This window comes from Lepus europaeus, chromosome X, assembly GCF_033115175.1.
Source record: "Lepus europaeus isolate LE1 chromosome X, mLepTim1.pri, whole genome shotgun sequence".
Lineage (NCBI taxonomy): Eukaryota > Metazoa > Chordata > Mammalia > Lagomorpha > Leporidae > Lepus > Lepus europaeus.
This window is the reverse complement of record NC_084850.1, coordinates 86,060,791-86,078,457: the sequence shown is the minus strand read 5'-3', so window position 1 is coordinate 86,078,457 and position 17,667 is coordinate 86,060,791. Positions and strand designations below refer to the sequence as shown.

General features: G+C 48.5%; 1 protein-coding gene across 1 annotated transcript in view; it reads left to right on the top strand.

Moving 5' to 3' along the window:
• Positions 1–10,193: 10,193 nt before the first annotated feature.
• Positions 10,194–17,667, top strand: part of DGAT2L6 (diacylglycerol O-acyltransferase 2 like 6) — a 28,394-nt gene continuing 20,920 nt past the window's right edge. Inside the window, exon 1 of the mRNA XM_062183087.1 lies at positions 10,194–10,284. Within this exon, the coding sequence (XP_062039071.1) occupies positions 10,194–10,284 (91 nt within the window). The remainder of the gene's footprint in view (positions 10,285–17,667) is intronic.

Below are 17,667 nucleotides of genomic sequence, written 5' to 3'. Positions count from 1 at the left end.
CAGCCACAGGGCAGCTCAGCCTGGCACACAGTTCACTCCTGCTCACTCGTGGGCCAGGCTGTCACCATCTCAGCCCCTCCAAGATGCAACCAGCACCCACCCTACTTCCATCACAGGCCAACGTGAGGAAGCCAAAGAAATCCAGTGTGCGAAAGCGCTTTGAACAGCTATAAAACGCAACACAAGAGTTGAGGAGGAACAGTCATAGGCTATTGGGAAGCTAAGGGGACAGAGGAGGGAGTGCTTTAAAAAAATCATGTCATGACTGCAGTACTTTCTTAGTCTATCTTCTATATATCACCACCAGCCAAAGGTTGTGACATGCTTTCCTTCAATTTCACTTTCTTGTCCCATCTGGCAACAAAGCCCTCAAAGAGATTATAATTGAGCAATGTTTTGGGCCAGGCTAGCCCAATTGGGATGGCAGTAGTGAAAACAATAGCTACTATCATATAATAACACCTTCACATACAGTATTTCTAACCCTCACAACAGCCCAAGGAAGATTTGATTATAGCCTCAGTTTGTACATGAGGAAATTGAAGCTTTGAGAAGTTATTTTTTTTTCTGGACTGGCACTGTGGTGCAGTGGGTTAAAGCCATGGCCTGCAGTGCCGGCATTCCATATGGACACCGATTCAAGTCCCAGCTGCTCCACTTCTGAAGCAGCTCCCTGTTAATGTACCTAGAAAGTCAGCAGACGATGTTCCAAGTGGTTGAGCCCCTGCCACCCACATGGGAGACCAGGATGAAGCTCCTGGCTCCTGGCTTCAGTCTGGACCAGCCCCAGCCATTGCAGTCACTTGGGGAGTGAACCAGCAGATGGAAGACTTGTCTCTCTGTGTCTCTTCTTCTCTTTCTGTCTGTAGCTCTTCCTTTCAAACAAAGTATTTTATAAAAGATTTACTTATTTATTTGAAAGGCAGAGTCACAGAGAGGGAGAAACAGAGGCAGAGAGAGAGAGAGAGGGGTCTTCCATCTGCTGGTTCACTTCCCAATCAGCCTCAATGACCAAAGCTGAGCAAGGCTGAAGCCAGGAGCCAGGAGCTTCTTCTGAGTCTCCCACATGGCTGCATGAGTCCAAACACTTGGGCCGTCCTCTGCTGCCTCTCCAGGTGCATTAGCAGGGAGCTGGATGGAAAATGAAGCAGCTGGAGCTTGAATCAATGCTCATATGGGATGTCAACACTGCTGGTGGTGGCTTAATTCTCTATGCCACAACACTGGCATCTCATAACTATTTTTTAATTTATTTTATTTATAGGAAAGGCAGAGTTACAGAGAGGTGGGGGGGGAGAGAAAGAGAGAAGAGAGAGAGAGAGAGGTCTTCCATCTGCTTGTTCACTCCCCAAATGGCCACAATGGCCAGAGCTGGGCCAATCTGAAGCCAGGAACCAGGAGCTTCTTCCAGGTCTCCCACGCAAGTGCAGGGGCCCAAGGACTTGGGCCATCTTCTGCTGCTTTCCCATGCCATAGCAGAGAGCTGGATTGGAGGTGGAGCAGCCAGGACTCGAACAGGTGCCCATATGGGATGCCGGCACTGAGGCAGTGGCTTTACCCACTATGCCACAGCGCTGGCCTCTTCTATATCTATTTCTTGAAAAGAGAGAGAGAAGTGATTTTTCAAAGATCACTCAGCTCTAAGCGGCCAAGCTGAGCCAGGATTCCAGGAGGTTGGCTTGATCCCAAAAGCCCTGGTTTCTAGCTGGCCACTCTGTGTCTCCAAGAAACACAAAGCATGGGAGACAGCTGGGTGAAGGTGGTGCCTACCTCCTGTGGCAACTGCTCTGGGGACAACCCCTCCCCCCACTTCTCTCATCATGTTTTGAGCTGCAAATCCCCCAGCTTTGCCTGTTGAGCCCTGTAGGGACATAGCCGAGATGTGCTCACTGGGAGGAAGCCCCCAGTGCAAGGCCTTACCTTCCTGGGGCCCCACATCCCTCAACCTACAGGGGAATACGCCTGTCCCCAGCGCCAAGCCCACCAGCCTGGCCTAACTGAACTTAGTTCCAGTAAATCCTTAAACCTTGCATTGCAACCTCACCCTCGGGGGTTCCCACCTATTTCCCACCTACCCCCACCCCACCCCCCATCATCTACCAGGCCCTCCCAAGACAACTTAGACCAGATCCAGAGCATGAGTGCCTGGAGCAGTGGGGACCAGGTGGAGGACACATTTCTGCCTGAACTCTGAAGTCCTTGGCCCTGGCTCAGAGGCCTTGAGTAACTGGCAAGAAGTCTTCCTCGCCAGCTTTGTTTCATGTCTTCCTCTTTCCTGGTCTTTTTCTCTGTGGGCGAACTCCACCCCACCTCCCGCTCCCCTGAGCACACACACAAGCACTGATGGCTATCAGCAGCCCTGACCTTTTCACTGAGTTCCCAGACCTATATCCTATCATCCACTGCACGGCTCCTCCGGATAAACTAAAGGCGCGCAAATTCAATTGTCTTGGGGCCGACGCTGTGGCATAGTGGGCTAAGCCTCTGTCTGCTGCAATGGCATCCCATGTGGGTGACAATTCGAGTCCTGGCTGCCTCTCTTCCAATCCAGCTCTCTGCTATGATCTGGGAAAGCAGTAGAAGATGACCCACGTCCTTGGACCCCCACACCTGCATGGGAGACCCGGAAGAAGCTCCTGGCTCCTGGCTTTGGATGAGCCCAGCTCTGGCCATTGTGGCCATTTGGGGAGTGAATCAGCAGATGGAAGACCTCTCTCTCTCTCTCTCTCTGTCTCTCCCTCTCTATGTCTGTAGCTCTACTCCTCAAATAAATAAATAAATAAATATATACAATCTTTCTAAAAATTCTCTTGTCTTACAATGAACTCATCACCAGTCCCCAGCCCTCTTGCTCCATCAGAGCTGTGGATGTCCCCACCCGCCTAACTTAGCACTCATCCTGAGAAGCTTAGCACTTGTCCCTGCTAAGCACGGACAAGTCAAAGCAAGCCTTCACCTGTTTGCCGGATGAATGACAGAATGAATGAATCCCAGCATGAAGCGCCCTACTTCATCAGGTGGATTCACAATAATCCAGCCTCTTTCTCTTCATATTCAAACAACTCTGCATAAAAGGAAACTAAGAACCCCTTCACCTTAAAGCAGCAATCTGTTTGCTGTCAGACTGATAGACTGTTATAAGCTATGATGACTGAAGAGAGCATCCACTCGGCATGGAGCTCTGCTTTATGTCCTGCTTTTTTTTTTTTAAAGATTTGTTTATTTACTTGAAAGAGTTACACAGAGAGAGAAGGAGAGGCAGAGAGGGAGAGAGAGAGGTCTTCCATCTGCTGCTTCACTTCCCAGATGGCTGCAACGGCTGGAGCTGGGCCAATCCGAAGCCAGAAACCAGGAGCTTCTTCTGGGTCTCAAAATTGCAAGGAAAATACACATAATGAAAAAACTATGCATGGCCTTCAAAATCTTTTTGCATCAAAATAGTCTTATCTTTTATTTTTCTTTAAGATTTTCTTTATTTTTTTGGAAAGGCAGAGTTACAGAGAGAAGGAGAGACACAGAGAGAGAAATCTTCCATTTGCTGGTTCACTCCCCAGATGGCTGCAATGGCTGGAGCTGAGCTGATCTGAAGACAGGAGCCAGGAGCTTCTTCTGGGTCTCCCACACAAGTGCAGGGGCCCAAGCACTTGGGCCATCTTATACTGCTTTCCCAGGCCATAGCAGAGAACTGGATTGGAAGTGGAGCTGCCGGGACTTTAACCAGTGCCCATATGGGATGCCAGCACTACAGGTGGTGGCTTTACCCACTATGCCACAGTGCTGACCCCTTTGATGTCCTGCTTTTAACACTCAGTGTATGATCCTCGAGTTTGCCCAGTCATTTGAATGACTTCCAATGACCGCAGATTAGTCGAAAACGTTGCTATATAATTGCTTACTTAGCCAGTCCCAGATTCTGAACATTGGCATTGTCCCCAGGATGTTACTGCTCATTCCTTCATTTGTTTGACAAAGGAAATGACCTTAATTTGCTTGGGTACACAAAAATATTCCTGGGAAGCGGAGGAAGTAGTGCTGGGTTGTTAGTGGCCAAGTGGTGAGAAGGCGATTTTCACTGTCTGCTCTGTAAGTTCCTTTTCAATTCTGCATCATGTCTCTACACTAGCTTGGCAAAATCGACCTACTATAAGCTTGCTTTTCACCAAGCGCTGCACTACAAGCTGACAGCTCACAGAGGAGAAGTAGCGTCTTGTTCAATGACACACAGCTACAAGCCTGTCCCTTCCTTCATCTCCTCTGTAATGCTCTGATGGCTTCAACACTTCACTCCCTGCCCTGCCTCTCTGATCCAACACACACACACACATACTCAATTGCATACCTAAGACAATACCAGACTAAGTAGGGCCTTGATAAAAAGTTCATGGTTGAAAGAATTAAGTATGTACCCTCTCCATGAGCAGTCTTGAAAAATTGCAAGGAAAATACACATTATGAAAAAACTATGCATGACCTTCAAAATCTTTTTGCACTAAAATAGTCTTATCTTTTATTTTTCTTTAATATTTTCTTTCTTTCTTTATTTTTTTTTGAAAGGCAGGGTTACAGAGAGAAGGAGAGACACAGAGAAAGAAATCTTCCATCTGCTGGTTCACTCCCCAAATTGTCACAACGGCTGAAGTTGGGCCAGGCTGAAGCCAGGAGCCAGGAGCTTCATCAGGGTCTCCCACATGGATAGCAGGGACCCAAGTACTTAGGCCATTCTCTGCTGCTTTCTCAGTTGCATTAGCAGGGAGCTGGATCACAAATGAAGCAGCTGGGACTCAAACCAGCACCCATATGGAATTCCAGCAACATAGGTGGCGACATAACTCACTGCACCACAGTCCCGGCCCTTTTTATTTTTTATTTATTTATTTTTTTGAAAACTGGAGAGACAGGGGCTAGCATTGTGGTGCAGCGGGTTAAGCCACCACCTGCGAGGCCAGCATCCCATGTGAGAGCCATTTCAAGTCCTGGCTGCTCCACTAAATAAATTTTTGAAAGGCAAGAGACAGACAGGCAAACGGAGTTCATTTCCATCCATAGATTCACTTCCTAAATGCCTGCAACAGCTGGGGATAGGCCAGGCTACACCCAAAAGCCTGGAACTCAGTCCAGGTCTCCCATGTGAATGGCAGGGTCCTGAGCACTTGAGCCATCATCTGCTGCCTCCTAGGGTGTGCATCAGCAGGAAGCTAGAGTAGGGAGCAGAACCAGGACTCTTACCCAGGGACTCCCATATGGAACACAAGCATCCCAAACAACAGCTTAACCACTAGGCCAAATGCCCACCCCGTACTTATCTTTTATTTTTGCTTTTACTTATTTTCATTTTATTTGAGAGGCAGAGAGACAGAGGACAGAGAAACAGAAAAGAGAGCTCTTCCATGGGCTGGTTCACTCTCCAAATGCCTACAACAGCTAGAGCTGGGCCACTCTGAAACCAGGAGCCAAGAATTCAGTCTGTTTCTCTTACACAGGTAGCAGGGACTCAAGCACTTTGGGCCATCACCTGCTGCCCACCTGGAATGTGCATTAGCAGGAAGCTGGATGGGAAGCGGAGCAACCGGGACTCAAATCAGGCACCTGCTCAAGGGATGCAGGTGTCCCAAGAGGTGGCTTAGGGGCTGGTGCCATGGCGCAGTAGGTTAATCCTCCACCTGCGGCGCCGGCATCCCATATGGGCATCGGTTCTAGTCCCGGCTGCTCCTCTTCCAATCCAGCTCTCTGTTGTGGCCTGGGAAAGCAGTAGAAGGTGGCCCAGGTCCTTGGGCCCCTGCACCCACATGGGAGACCAGGAAAAATGCACCTGGCTCCTGGCTTTGGATCGGCGCAGCTCCGGCCGTTGCGGCCATCTGGGGAACAAACCAACGGATGGAGGACCTTTCTCTCTGTCTCTTCTTCTCATTGTCTGTGACTCGATCTCTCAAATAATAAATAAAATATTTTTTTTAAAAAAAGAGGTGGCCTAACCACTGCACCAAATACCTGACCCCAAACTTATTTTTCAATTCCATTGTCCAGAAACTCTGTGAAGCTTTCTCAGCTATAGTGCCTAGCCTCATACCTGGCATTACCTAAGTTTCCCATTACTGTTTGTAACAGAACTGAAATCCCGATGCCTAAGCAAATAAAGGTTTGGCAGAGGGAGAAGAGCAGAAGTGAACACATTTTGCAAGACCTCAGCCAGCTTTCTAGAAACGAGTCATTCTGGGGCTGATAGTGAAGGTTTGAATCCAGAAAGAAAAGAACCCTGGGCCGGTTCTTTCTGAGAACCGCTCGTGTTTCCCCGTCTTTTTGAACTCCCTGGTCCCCTTCATCTTCCTCTTCTGCTTTCACTTTCCTTCTTTCTTGGTTTCCTGTTGTTCCTTCAAAGTCCCACAGTGGCCCAACTTCTCCCCGACCTCCATTCCTCCTTGGATGGTGAATTCATAGCAGTCTCTCCTTCTTTCTTTCATTCTTTTTTGTTTTTGCTTAAGATTTTTTTTATTTTTTTGAGAGGTAGAGCTACAGATGGGGGGTGGGGAGAGACAGAGAGAATGGTCTTCCATCTGCTGGTTCACTCCCCCAAATAGCCACAACGGCCGGAGCTGAGCTGATCTGAGGGCAGGAACCAGGAGCTTCTTCTGGGTCTCCCATGTGGGTGCAGGGCCCAAGGACTTGGGTCATCTTCTACTGCTTTCCCAGGTCATAGTAGAGAGCTGGATCAGAAGTGGAGCAGCTGGGACTCAAACCAGCACCCATTTGGAATGGCATTGCGGCAGGCGGAAGCTTAGCCTGCTAAGCCACAGCACTGACTCCTCTTGGCAGTCTTTCTTGGACAATGCTTCCAGGCCTGTTTCACCTCATCCGCTTCTGCTCAGTTCAGTATCCTTTCCTCCACACGGCCTGCCCGGCACCCTGTACTCCCCAGGAGGCCAGTAGGTGCTGCTCTCTTCTGTGTACCCCACACCTTCCAGCGTGCTTGTCTGTTTTGACCTCTGAGAGTCTCTCAAGGCTGGAAACCATGTCAGCCTTCAGTGTTTCCTTGGTTGAATTGTGAGCGGATTCCTCTGCTACCCTACTTTTCTCCCTGTTCTTTTTGTGGTCCCTGATATTTATGCTACACTTGTCCAGTTGGCTCAAGGCAGCTCCTGCTTGGCTAACACCTTCTCCGTTTGGGGGAAGACAGGGTGACACCATCAGGGTCTTGATCCAGCCCTGCCAATCTGGCTTAACCCTCATGGGTTCCACAAGCACTTACTTGAGTGCCTACCTCTGTAACAAGGCCCTGAGGCAGATATTAGGGAGACAGAGAAGGGAAAGAGCCTGGCCCTGCCCTGCTTCTGGTTGCCTGTGTGACCTTGGACCCTCTCTGGATCTTGTCCATTTACCCATCTGTGAAAGCAGGGAAGTGGACACTTGATCTCTAAGCGGTCTTTGGAGTTCTCTACCCTGTGAGTCTTCTGTGTCCTGGGGACTCTGGGTACCTCTGCGGCTGTGCTTCTTCCCCCCTGCTCACCCTCAGAAGAGCCAGGCCTGCCTCTGTTTCTGCCCCCTCTACAAAGTCTAAGCAAATGTGCTCCAATGCATCTCGTCCTGTTTGCCACTGAACTGCACCCAAGAAGCAGCTTGGGAACCCCAGCTAGCCCAGAAGAGAAGGAATGAGAGAAGAGGAGGAGAAAGAGCTGACATGCCGAGTGGCCATCCAAAGTCAGGGGAAAACGAAGCATGGACAACCCATGGAAAAAGTTCCCTGAGCTCATCTCCACAGACTTGTGTTCGTCAGCCCGACCAGGAGGCCCAAAGCGGAATGGGATGCAGGGAGAAGGCAGAGTTCTGCCTGGAAAGGGCTAAGGGATCAGTGTTCCCTTGCATTGGTAGGACCTGGCTGCTGTATGCAATTTTCCTAGCAATCCTTTCAGTTCCGGCCAACAGAGGTTTTGAGCACCCTGTGTGGTTTAGGTCTTAAGCTGAGACTATTGGCCTCTTCCCATAGGAAACTGATCACTAATCCAAGTGTACAGACATTGTTTATTTCCTTGCTATTTATTTATTTATTTTTTAAAGATTTATTTATTTATTTGAAAGGCAGGGCTACAGAGAGAGAGGGAGAGACAAAAAGAAAATAAGATCGTCCATCTGCTGGTTAACTCCCCCAAACAGCTACAAGGCAGGAGCCAGGAGCTTCTTTCGGGTCTTAAGACCCACGTGGGTGGCAGGGGCCCACGCACTTGGGCCATCCTCTGTTGCTTTCCCAGGCCATTATCAGGGAGCTGGATTGCAATTGGAGCAACCAGAACTTGATCTGGTGCCCACATGGGATATTGGCATCATAGGCATCGACTTTATCTGCTACGCCACAATGCCAGCCCTAATTTCCTTGTTTTAATATTTGTCTCCTTCCCTAGTCTGTAAGCTCAGTGAAGGCAGGAATCATGTCTGTCTTCTTCCCCATCAAATCTTCAGCACCTAACAACAGTGCCTGATGAACAGGAGCCACTCAACAGATAGTGATGGGAAAAAATTTTCAAAAGTTTATGGGGCTGGCACTGTGGCATAGCCGGTAAAAGCTGCCACCTGCAGTGCTGGCATGTTCAAGTCTGGCTGCTCTACTTCCGATCCCCCTCTCTGCTATGGCCTGGGAAAGTATTGGAAGGTGGACCAAGTCCTTGGGCCCCTGCACCTGCGTGGGAGACCTGGAAGAAGCTCCTGGCTCCTGGCTTCGGATCAGATCAGCTCTGGCCATTGTGGCCATCTGGGGGAGTGAACCAGCAGATAGAAGACTTGTCTCTCTTCTCTCTGCCACTGCCTCTCTGTAACTTTGCCTTTCAAATAAATTAAATCTTTTTTTAAAAAAGTTTATGACCCAGGGAGTACCTTGAATTTTTTTTTTATTAAAGATCTTCCTTCCTTTGGTTCACCCCCCAAATGGCCGCTATGACTGGAGCTATGCCAATCCAACCTTGAATTTTTACAAAGCCAGTGTGCAGAAGCAAAATGCTTAGCCTGAAACTAGTAGATATTCAAGAGACAAGAATTGAACTAAATGAACCATGATAAGCAGAAACATTTACACAGTGTCTACTGTGTGCCAGCTCCTGTGCCAAACATTTTAGGTTCATTTATTCACTTAGTCCTCAGAACAAACCTATTAAGTTAGTACTCTCAGTATCTCCATTTTATAGATGAACAAAGTGAGCCCCAAAGGCTCACCAACTTGTAAGTGACAGAGTTGAGATTGGAACTCAAGCCATCTGTCTTGCAACCATGCATGCTCAAACTGAGTTCTGGAATACACAGAAATTTCCAAAGGTGATTCCTACAGGAAGAGTGAGGACTGAAATCCAGTTCTGCACTCTGCTCCATGCTCTGCCTCTCTGCTATCTGCTACAGAGCCCCCTGGAACAGAGGCATAAAGAAGGATCTGAGGCACCCGTGTTATGGTTATGCCTCTGCCTGCAGCACAGGCATCCCATATGGGCGTGATGGTGCAAGTCCCAGCTGCTCAACTTCTGATCCAGCTCCCTGCTGATGTGCCCAGGAAAGCAGTGGAAGATGGCCCAAGTGCTTGGGTCCAAGTGGGAGACCTCAAGGGAGTTCCTGGCTGCTGGCTTCAGCCTGGCCTAGCCCCAGCTGTTGCGGCCATTTAGGGAGTGAACCAGCAGATAGATTTCTGTCTCTATTTCTCTGTAACTCTACCCTTCAAGTAAATAAATAAATCTTTTAAAAAAGAAAAAGAAGGCCAAGTATCTGTGTGGGAAAAGAGCCCACATGGGCTAGGTGGCTCTCAGCAATGACAAGAGATGTTGCCAGGTCCCTTTTGTGAAACAGGAAAAAGCAGCAGGATGGTTTTTGGAAGTGCTATTTGAGAGCCGAACTGGTCTCTCTTCCTGCACAAACGTATCAGGGATCACTTCCCACAGCTAGAGTAAGCCCCAAACTGTTTCTGCTTCATTGAGACCAGGGACACATGGAGAAAGAATACACGCTGGGGAGATGAGCTAGTCTGATCTGCAAGCTGATACGTGTGTAGGAACTTGGGGCGGGGCAGTGAGTAGAGGAAAGTGGAAGAAAGGTTTGGTCAAGCCTGACAAAACCCTAGCAGCTAGGCAGATTCAGGGATAAGAGATTACAGCAAAGCACTTACAATCAACTCAGCTTAAGTGATTTTCAGCTTCTGGTTGGGCTTCTGGCCACAAGAGAACAGCACCATGACCGTGACCTTCTTCTCCCGACTAGATCTCCAGGAGGGCCTCCAGACCCTCTCTGTTTTGCAGTGGATCCCAAGCTACATCATTTTAGGTGAGTGAACCCCGAAGGCTGGAGCACACAAGGGAACAGACTAAACATCCCCCAAGAAGGAGGGCTCTGATGAGATCATCTGGTTGGTCCCCACCCCCTGGAAAGAACTGGGCTGGCCACCTCAAGGCCAAGAGTGAGGCCACATTCTGGTTTAAAGACCACCTCTGCATTCTCAGGAGCTGTCCCCTAGGAACTAGCTGGAAAAGAGTCATATTTGGGTCAGGGCAGAGTTGGTGTTGCTAGGCAGGCATAGGGGATTTTCTAGTATAAGATTAGGCTGAGGGAATTCTGGAAAATCTGGGAGCTGCCTGCGTGACTCATTAGGCAGAGTTGTATGAAAGGGCCAGTTGTTCAGTGGACACAGCGCACAGCAACCGTCAGCACTGGGGCAATGCGCCGACAGCTCCAAGCGATTCCCAGTGGGAAACCGGAGCTTTGTGGGAGGTCCATTCCAGGGGCAAGCTTGGAAATTAGGTGAGCAGAACTCAAGCCATCATCATGGATGGCAAGCCGATTCTTTCGAGCAGGAGTTCTTAACTAAGGGGCCTTCTAGAACAAGAGGTCGAGAGAGGGACAGGAGAAGGGGTGTGGGGAGGAGTTTGGAATTTGGATGGGAAAATTACCTCTTTATTTTTACTAATCTCGAGCTGAAAAGTAGCAGTTTCTTCACTGATGAATGTGGACAATAAACTACAGGGGCGTTAGCAGCTCCTGTGACTTGGTCAGAAACAGATATTACATTTTAGGGAACAGGTGGATGGCTGCATTTTAACTTGATGGGTTTCCTTTGCAAGTCTGGGTATTTTCTGTTGTGCATTTAGAAATATTATCCAGAGAAGGGGTCCGCAGGTGTCACTGGGCTTTTGGCTCCCAAAAGATGTTGACCTACTAAGCCTTCTGGAAACCGAATCATGCTAAGCCCATCAGTGATTTGACTTCAGCTGCATCAAGAAAGGAAGGTGAGGGCATGGACTGAGAAAGGTTGATTGGTGGATGCTAGCTTATAGCTAGATAACAGTGCCAAGTTCTGGGGTTCTGCTGTGCAGTAGGGTAAGTATAGACGATGTTAATGTCCTGTGTATTTCTGTATTAAAAATACATAGAAGATAGGGTTTGGGATGCTTTCCCTATCAAGAAATGTGAAATGCTTGAAAGAAAAAAATATATTTACTCTGATAACACATTGCATAGCATATACATGTAATGATCCATCACACAGTACTCTGTACATAGGCACAGTTGTTATATGTCTGTCAAAAATTTTTAAAATAAAACAAAAAAGTTTGTGAAAGATAGCTCACACTTTCCATGGAATAAAAGAAAAGAAAGTGATGGGGGTGGGGGTGGGGGTGGGGGTGAACCGATGTAGTCTTTGTCTCTCGAAGTTTCTTTTTTGCCTGCCTTTGCACCTAACTTTACTTCCTGGAAAAGACTCCTTTGAGAAGGATCAGCCCTCGGCTAGGGGAGTTTGGGGGACAAGGATGTCTGGATCCCAGAAGGAGCTGGCATAGAGAGCAGGGAAAGTAATTAAGAGGCCAGGGCTGTGGAACTGCATCTGGCCTGCTGGGGGGCCCCCCAACCCAGAAGGTCTTTTTTTTAAGATTTATTTATTTATTTGAAAGTCAGAGTTACACAGAGAGAGAAGGAGAGGCAGAGGCAGAGAGAGAGCGAGGTTTTCCATCTACTGGTTCACTCCCCAGATGGCCACAACGGCCTGAGCTGCACCGATCCGAAGCCAGGAGCCAGGAGCTTCTTCGGGGTCTCCCACGTGGGTGTAGGGGCCCAAGGGCTTGGGCCATCTTCTACTGCTTTCCCAGGCCACAGCAGAGAGCTGGATCCAAAGTGGAGCAGCCGGAACTCGAACCGGCGCCCATATGGGATGCTGGCACTGGAGGTGGAGGCTTTACCTGCTGCGCTGCCACGGGCACCAGCTCCCAGGAAGTCTTGGTACAGTATTTGAACACTAACGGTTGAACACAGAACGGTTGTTCTGGCCCTTCTGGCATGGCTTTATGCATTAAAATGTTCTCATTTTTCTCCCAGAAACTTATCCTTTTTCTCTGTTCCTTTTCCTCTCTCAAACACTAGGCCAGGGTGGATGGCGTATCCGACAACTGGATTTGTCAGGGACCAAGAAGGGGAGGGGTTGCCTCCTAGGAGCACCTCCTCCCCTTCAACCTCACCAGCTTCAGTCTTCCCAGAGGAGCTGAAGGGGTGGATGGAGAGTGACAGGGACACACAATGGCACCCACGGGTCTTCCGTGACAATGCAGAATAACAAATGTGGATGTCTTCTTCGTCATCTTTAGTGTGGCAAAAACACACAGAACACAAAATCTGTCACTTTAACCGTTGTGAAGTGTACATTTCAAGGGCACTGAATGCACTAATGCTGTTGTGAAGCTATCACCACCATCCATCTCCAGAATCTCTCATTTTCCCACACTGAAACTCCTTTAAAAAAGGAAAAGATTTAAGGGCCAGTGCTGTGGTGTAGCTGGTAAAGCCACTGCCTACAGTGCCAGCGTCCCATATAGGCACTGGTTTGAGTCCTGGCTGCTCCTCATCTGATCCAGCCCTCTGCTATGGCCTGGGAAAGCAGTAGAAGATGGCCCAAGTGCTTGGGCCCCTGCACCCTCATGGGAGACTCAGAAGAAGCTCCTGGCTCCTGGCTTTAGCCTGGCCTGGCCCAGTCATGGTGGCCCTTTGGGGAGTGAACCAGCAGATAGAAGACTCTATCTCTCTGCCTCTCTCTAACTCTGCCATTCAGATAAATAAATAAATTTTTTAAAAAGAAAAATATTTATCTATTTATTTATCTGAAAGGCAGAGTTACAGAGAGACACAGAGATGGAGAGAGATCTTCTGTCGGCTGGTTCACTCCCCAAATGGCCACAACGGCCAGAGCTGGGCTGATCCAAAGCCAGGAGCCAGGAACTTCCTCTGGGTCTCTCACATGAGTGGCAGGGACCCAAGCACTTGGACCATTTTCCACTGCTTTCCCAGGCCATAGCAGGGAGACAGATCGGAAGTGGAGCTGCCAGGATTTGCTGCTGGTGCTGCAGATGGTGGCTTTACCCACCGGCCCCTGAATAATACCATCTTATGGGGACATACTATATATCGCTTATCCACTCATGTATTGAATGGCACATGAGTGGCTTCTACCTCTTGGCACTGTGAATAATGCTGCTATGAACACAGGTGTACACATACCTGTTTGAAACCTTGATTTCAATTCTTTTGGAAATCCAAGGTACCTTAAGAAGTTCATGGCAGGCTGGCGCCGCGGCTCACTAGGCTAATCCTCCGCCTTGCAGCGCCGGCACACCGGGTTCTAGTCCCGGTCGGGGCACCGATCCTGTCCCGGTTGCCCCTCTTCCAGGCCAGCTCTCTGCTGTGGCCAGGGAGTGCAGTGGAAGATGGCCCAAGTCCTTGGGCCCTGCACCCCATGGGAGACCAGGAGAAGCACATGGCTCCTGCCTTCGGATCAGCGCGGTGCGCCGGCCGCAGCACGCCTACCGCAGCGGCCATTGGAGGGTGAACCAACGGCAAAAGGAAGACCTTTGTCTCTGTCTCTCTCTCACTGTCAACTCTGCCTGTCAAAAAAAAAAAAAAAAAAAAAAAAAGAAGTTCATGGCAAATGAATGAAGAGATACATTTACTTTGTTGCCAAAAAGTTTGACACTCATATATTTTCCATGAACTTCTTGAAGACTAACACAGATGTGTGGATTTCCAGAAAAAAAATTTTGCACCAAATAAAGTGCATTCTCTATAAACTTTTGGAAGTGCCTTGGTATATCCAGCAGTGGACTTGGTACATCGCATGGTCATTGGGTTTTTTAATGTTTGGAGGAGCTGCTATCTTGTTGTCCACAGTGGCTGTACCATTTTACATTCCCCCAAACAGTGCACAAGGCTTCCAGTTTCACCATGTGCCAACAAATTTCTGTGCCAGTACCAACTTCATATTTTCTGTTTATTCGGTGGTAGCTATCCTAACAGGTGTGAGGTGTTATCTTGTAGTGGTTTTGATTTGGATCTTCCTTATTAGTGTTGTTGACCATCTGGTGCTTGCTGGCCACTTATCTTGATTTCTTTTAGACTGATTACTTTATCATTCTACTTGTCTCCCTCTACTAGTTTAGAGGTTATACACCCTGTTTCCATTCTTCCAGTGCTTACGCTAGAAATGACAATGCAAGTTCTGGGTCTTGGACATAACCAAGGTAGCTACAGCCTATAAGAGAGTGTGATGCCCACAGAGGCACTTAAGATACTCAGATCTGTTCAATCCAACAGTTACAGAGCAAAGACCAAATAGAAAAACCCTGGGCTGCCATTGCTGAGACAATGACAAGGAGTTTGTTACAGGCTGCTTACCTTCTAGTAACAGAGATAAATCATTCATTCAACCACTATGCACATTTTATGCACTAGTGGTGGACAAATACACAGGTCATTATGATGTAAGTCAGATTGTGGTAAGTGAAAGGTCCATGGTGAAATGGTATTAGGATGCCAGAGCTGAAGAAAATATTACAGCAGGTTGAGGGGGTTAGGGGAGGCAAGAAAGGGAAGCAGCATGGCATGAGCTCTCTCATTTTTAAGATTTATTTTTATTTTTATTTATTTTTTATTTTTTTATTTTTGACAGGCAGAGTGGACAGTGAGAGAGAGAGAGAAAGGTCTTCCTTTGCCGTTGGTTCACCCTCCAATGGCCACCGCAGCCAGCGTGCTGCTGCCGGCGCACCGCGCTGATCCGAAGGCAGGAGCCAGGTGCTTATCCTGGTCTCCCATGCGGGTTCAGGGCCCAAGGACTTGGGCCATCCTCCACTGCACTCCCAGGCCACAGCAGAGAGCTGGCCTGGAAGAGGAGCAACCGGGACAGAATCCGGCGCCCTGACCGGGACTAGAACCCGGTGTGCCGGCGCCGCTAGGCGGAGGATTAGCCTGTTGAACCACGGCGCCGGCAAGATTTATTTGTATTTATTTGAAAGGCAGAGAGAGGGAGAGAGAGAATGAGAGAAAGAGAGAGAGGGAGAGAGAGAGAGAGAGAGAGATCTTCCATACACTGGTTCACTCCCCAAATGGCCACAATCAGGAGCCAGGAGCTTCTTCCAGGTCTCCCACATGGGTGCAGGGGCCCAAGCACTTGGGCCATCTTCCACTGCTTTCCCAGGTGCATTAGCAGGGAGCTGGATCAGAAGCAGTGCAGTGTGTACTATAACCGGCTCCTATATGGGAAGCTGGTTTCACAGGTGGCAGCTTAATCTGCTGTGCCACAATGCAGGACATTAGTTCTGGACAGCAATTAGCTGGGTTTTATTTTGGTGCAAAAATTTTAAAATCCATGCATAGTTTCAACTTTTTGGAAGACACTCCATTGTATGGATTTCCAAATATTTTTGTGCCAAAATAAACTTCATTCCATTCTCCAGGGAACGTTCTGAAGTAGCCTCACATCCCTGGGCCTCTGCATTCAGCAGTGGCGCTAAGGGCCCCTCTGAGGGCGAGCTTTCCTTCTAAGACTGGCTCGCCACCTGTCTCTTCCAGACTATGTCACCATCTCCCTAAACTGTTGCAATATCCTCTTTCCTGGTCCTCTCGCCTCTTGTCTCCACCCTCTCCAATGGCTTCAAGGCTTACTTTCCAGAAGAGTCTTTCAAAAGCATCTTTGATTACATCTCTCTCTCTCCTGCTCAATATAGTCCGTGGTTTCCCATGGCCTACTTGGTGATACACAAATGCGTTAGCCTCAGTATTCAAGTCCCTCCTCCACTCACTGGCTCTAATCCCTTACCAACCCACCCTCTGCAGGAAGCTTGTGTTCCAGGCCATCTATTCACAGAAGAAACAGGCAATGTCCCCTCCCACACCCTCACCTCTGCTCTGATCATTCCTTCTCCTGCGCAGGTGCCATGAGAACTCCAGTCTGTCCCTGGACAACCCCTGCTTTGAGATAATATCAAGCCATATCTTCTTTGCAACACTTTCCAGCCAAACTGAGACCACACTGCTTGTGAGAGTCTATAGCACCCTGTAAGGGCCAGGCTAGGTAGCAGCCCGTATATCTTTTGTCTGCTCAACCCACTAAGCTCCACAACACTACGCTGACGATCCTTCCAGAGTTCAGATTTCTTCTTCCTCGGTAGAAAGCTTTACTCCCACTCCTTGTTATTTTTTCTCTCCCTTGGACACCTTTATTTTGTGTGTGGGCCTTTCCGCTTTCTCCAGCTTCTGATACTACAGAGACACGGAATATAGTCTCAGGGGTCACATAGGCTCATTCTGCCACCAGCTTGTTCTGAGATCTTGTACAAGTGTTATTTTCATTGTGACCTCAAGCAAGCAAGCCACTCGCCCTCCACCAGAGTAAGAAACAGAGCATCATCTGCTTCTAAGGAATGTTCTGAAGATTAATGAGATGATACAAATCCTCAGCAGATGTTCATTTTCTTCCTTTCTATTATAGAAATCGGCATTACCAGGAGTCCACCCACTCCCACCTATCTTAGTCCATCTTCTGCTGTAATAGAATACCACGGAGGTGGTGATTTACATGCAATACAAGGTTATTTGGCTCACGATTCTGAAGCATCTGGGAGGGCTTTCTCGCTATGTCATCCCCTGGCGGGAGGCAGCAACACAACAGAACACTACACAGGAGAAGAGCAAGCAAGGGCTGAGTTTGCTTTTACCAGGAGCCCTCATGACATCATCCACCTGTCAACCCTGTTGCATCGGGAATTAAGTTTCAAACACGTGCACTTGAGGGGACACACTCACACCATAGCACCACTTCAAAGGACACAATCCACCTTGCCACTTGGTCAACAGAGTGATAACCACTCCTGAGACAAGCCGCCCGGATTGATTTCATTACACCTTCAGAAGGAGTAATGATAATCAGATCCTAGAAAATTAAGCACAGGCTCCATCAGGGTATTTCTCACGGCAGCATCCCCATCATCCCGACATCCAGGTGGCTGCATTGGCCTACAAATTCTACCTCCAGGCTGTATTTTAAATCGGCTTCAGAAACAGTAGGCTGTTTCAGGTTCCTGTTGCCTCTCAGCTGAATCACTGAGAACTCTTCACGGATATTCCTGCCCACAGTTCCTCCTGCTCCCACAGTTATACCACATTATCTTCCCGACACACAGATCTGATCCTGCTATGTCTCTGCAGAATGACGTGTACTGGCTCCTCGTTTCCCTCAGCTCCCGGCCTAATCACCCCAGTCTAACCTCCTTTCCAGCTTCATCTCGTCCTTTGTGCCTTCCTCCTGCTCCTTGTGTCTTTTTTAAAAGATTTATTTATTTATTTGAAAGTCAGAGTTACACAGAGAGAGGAGAGGCAGAGAGAGAGAGAGAGAGG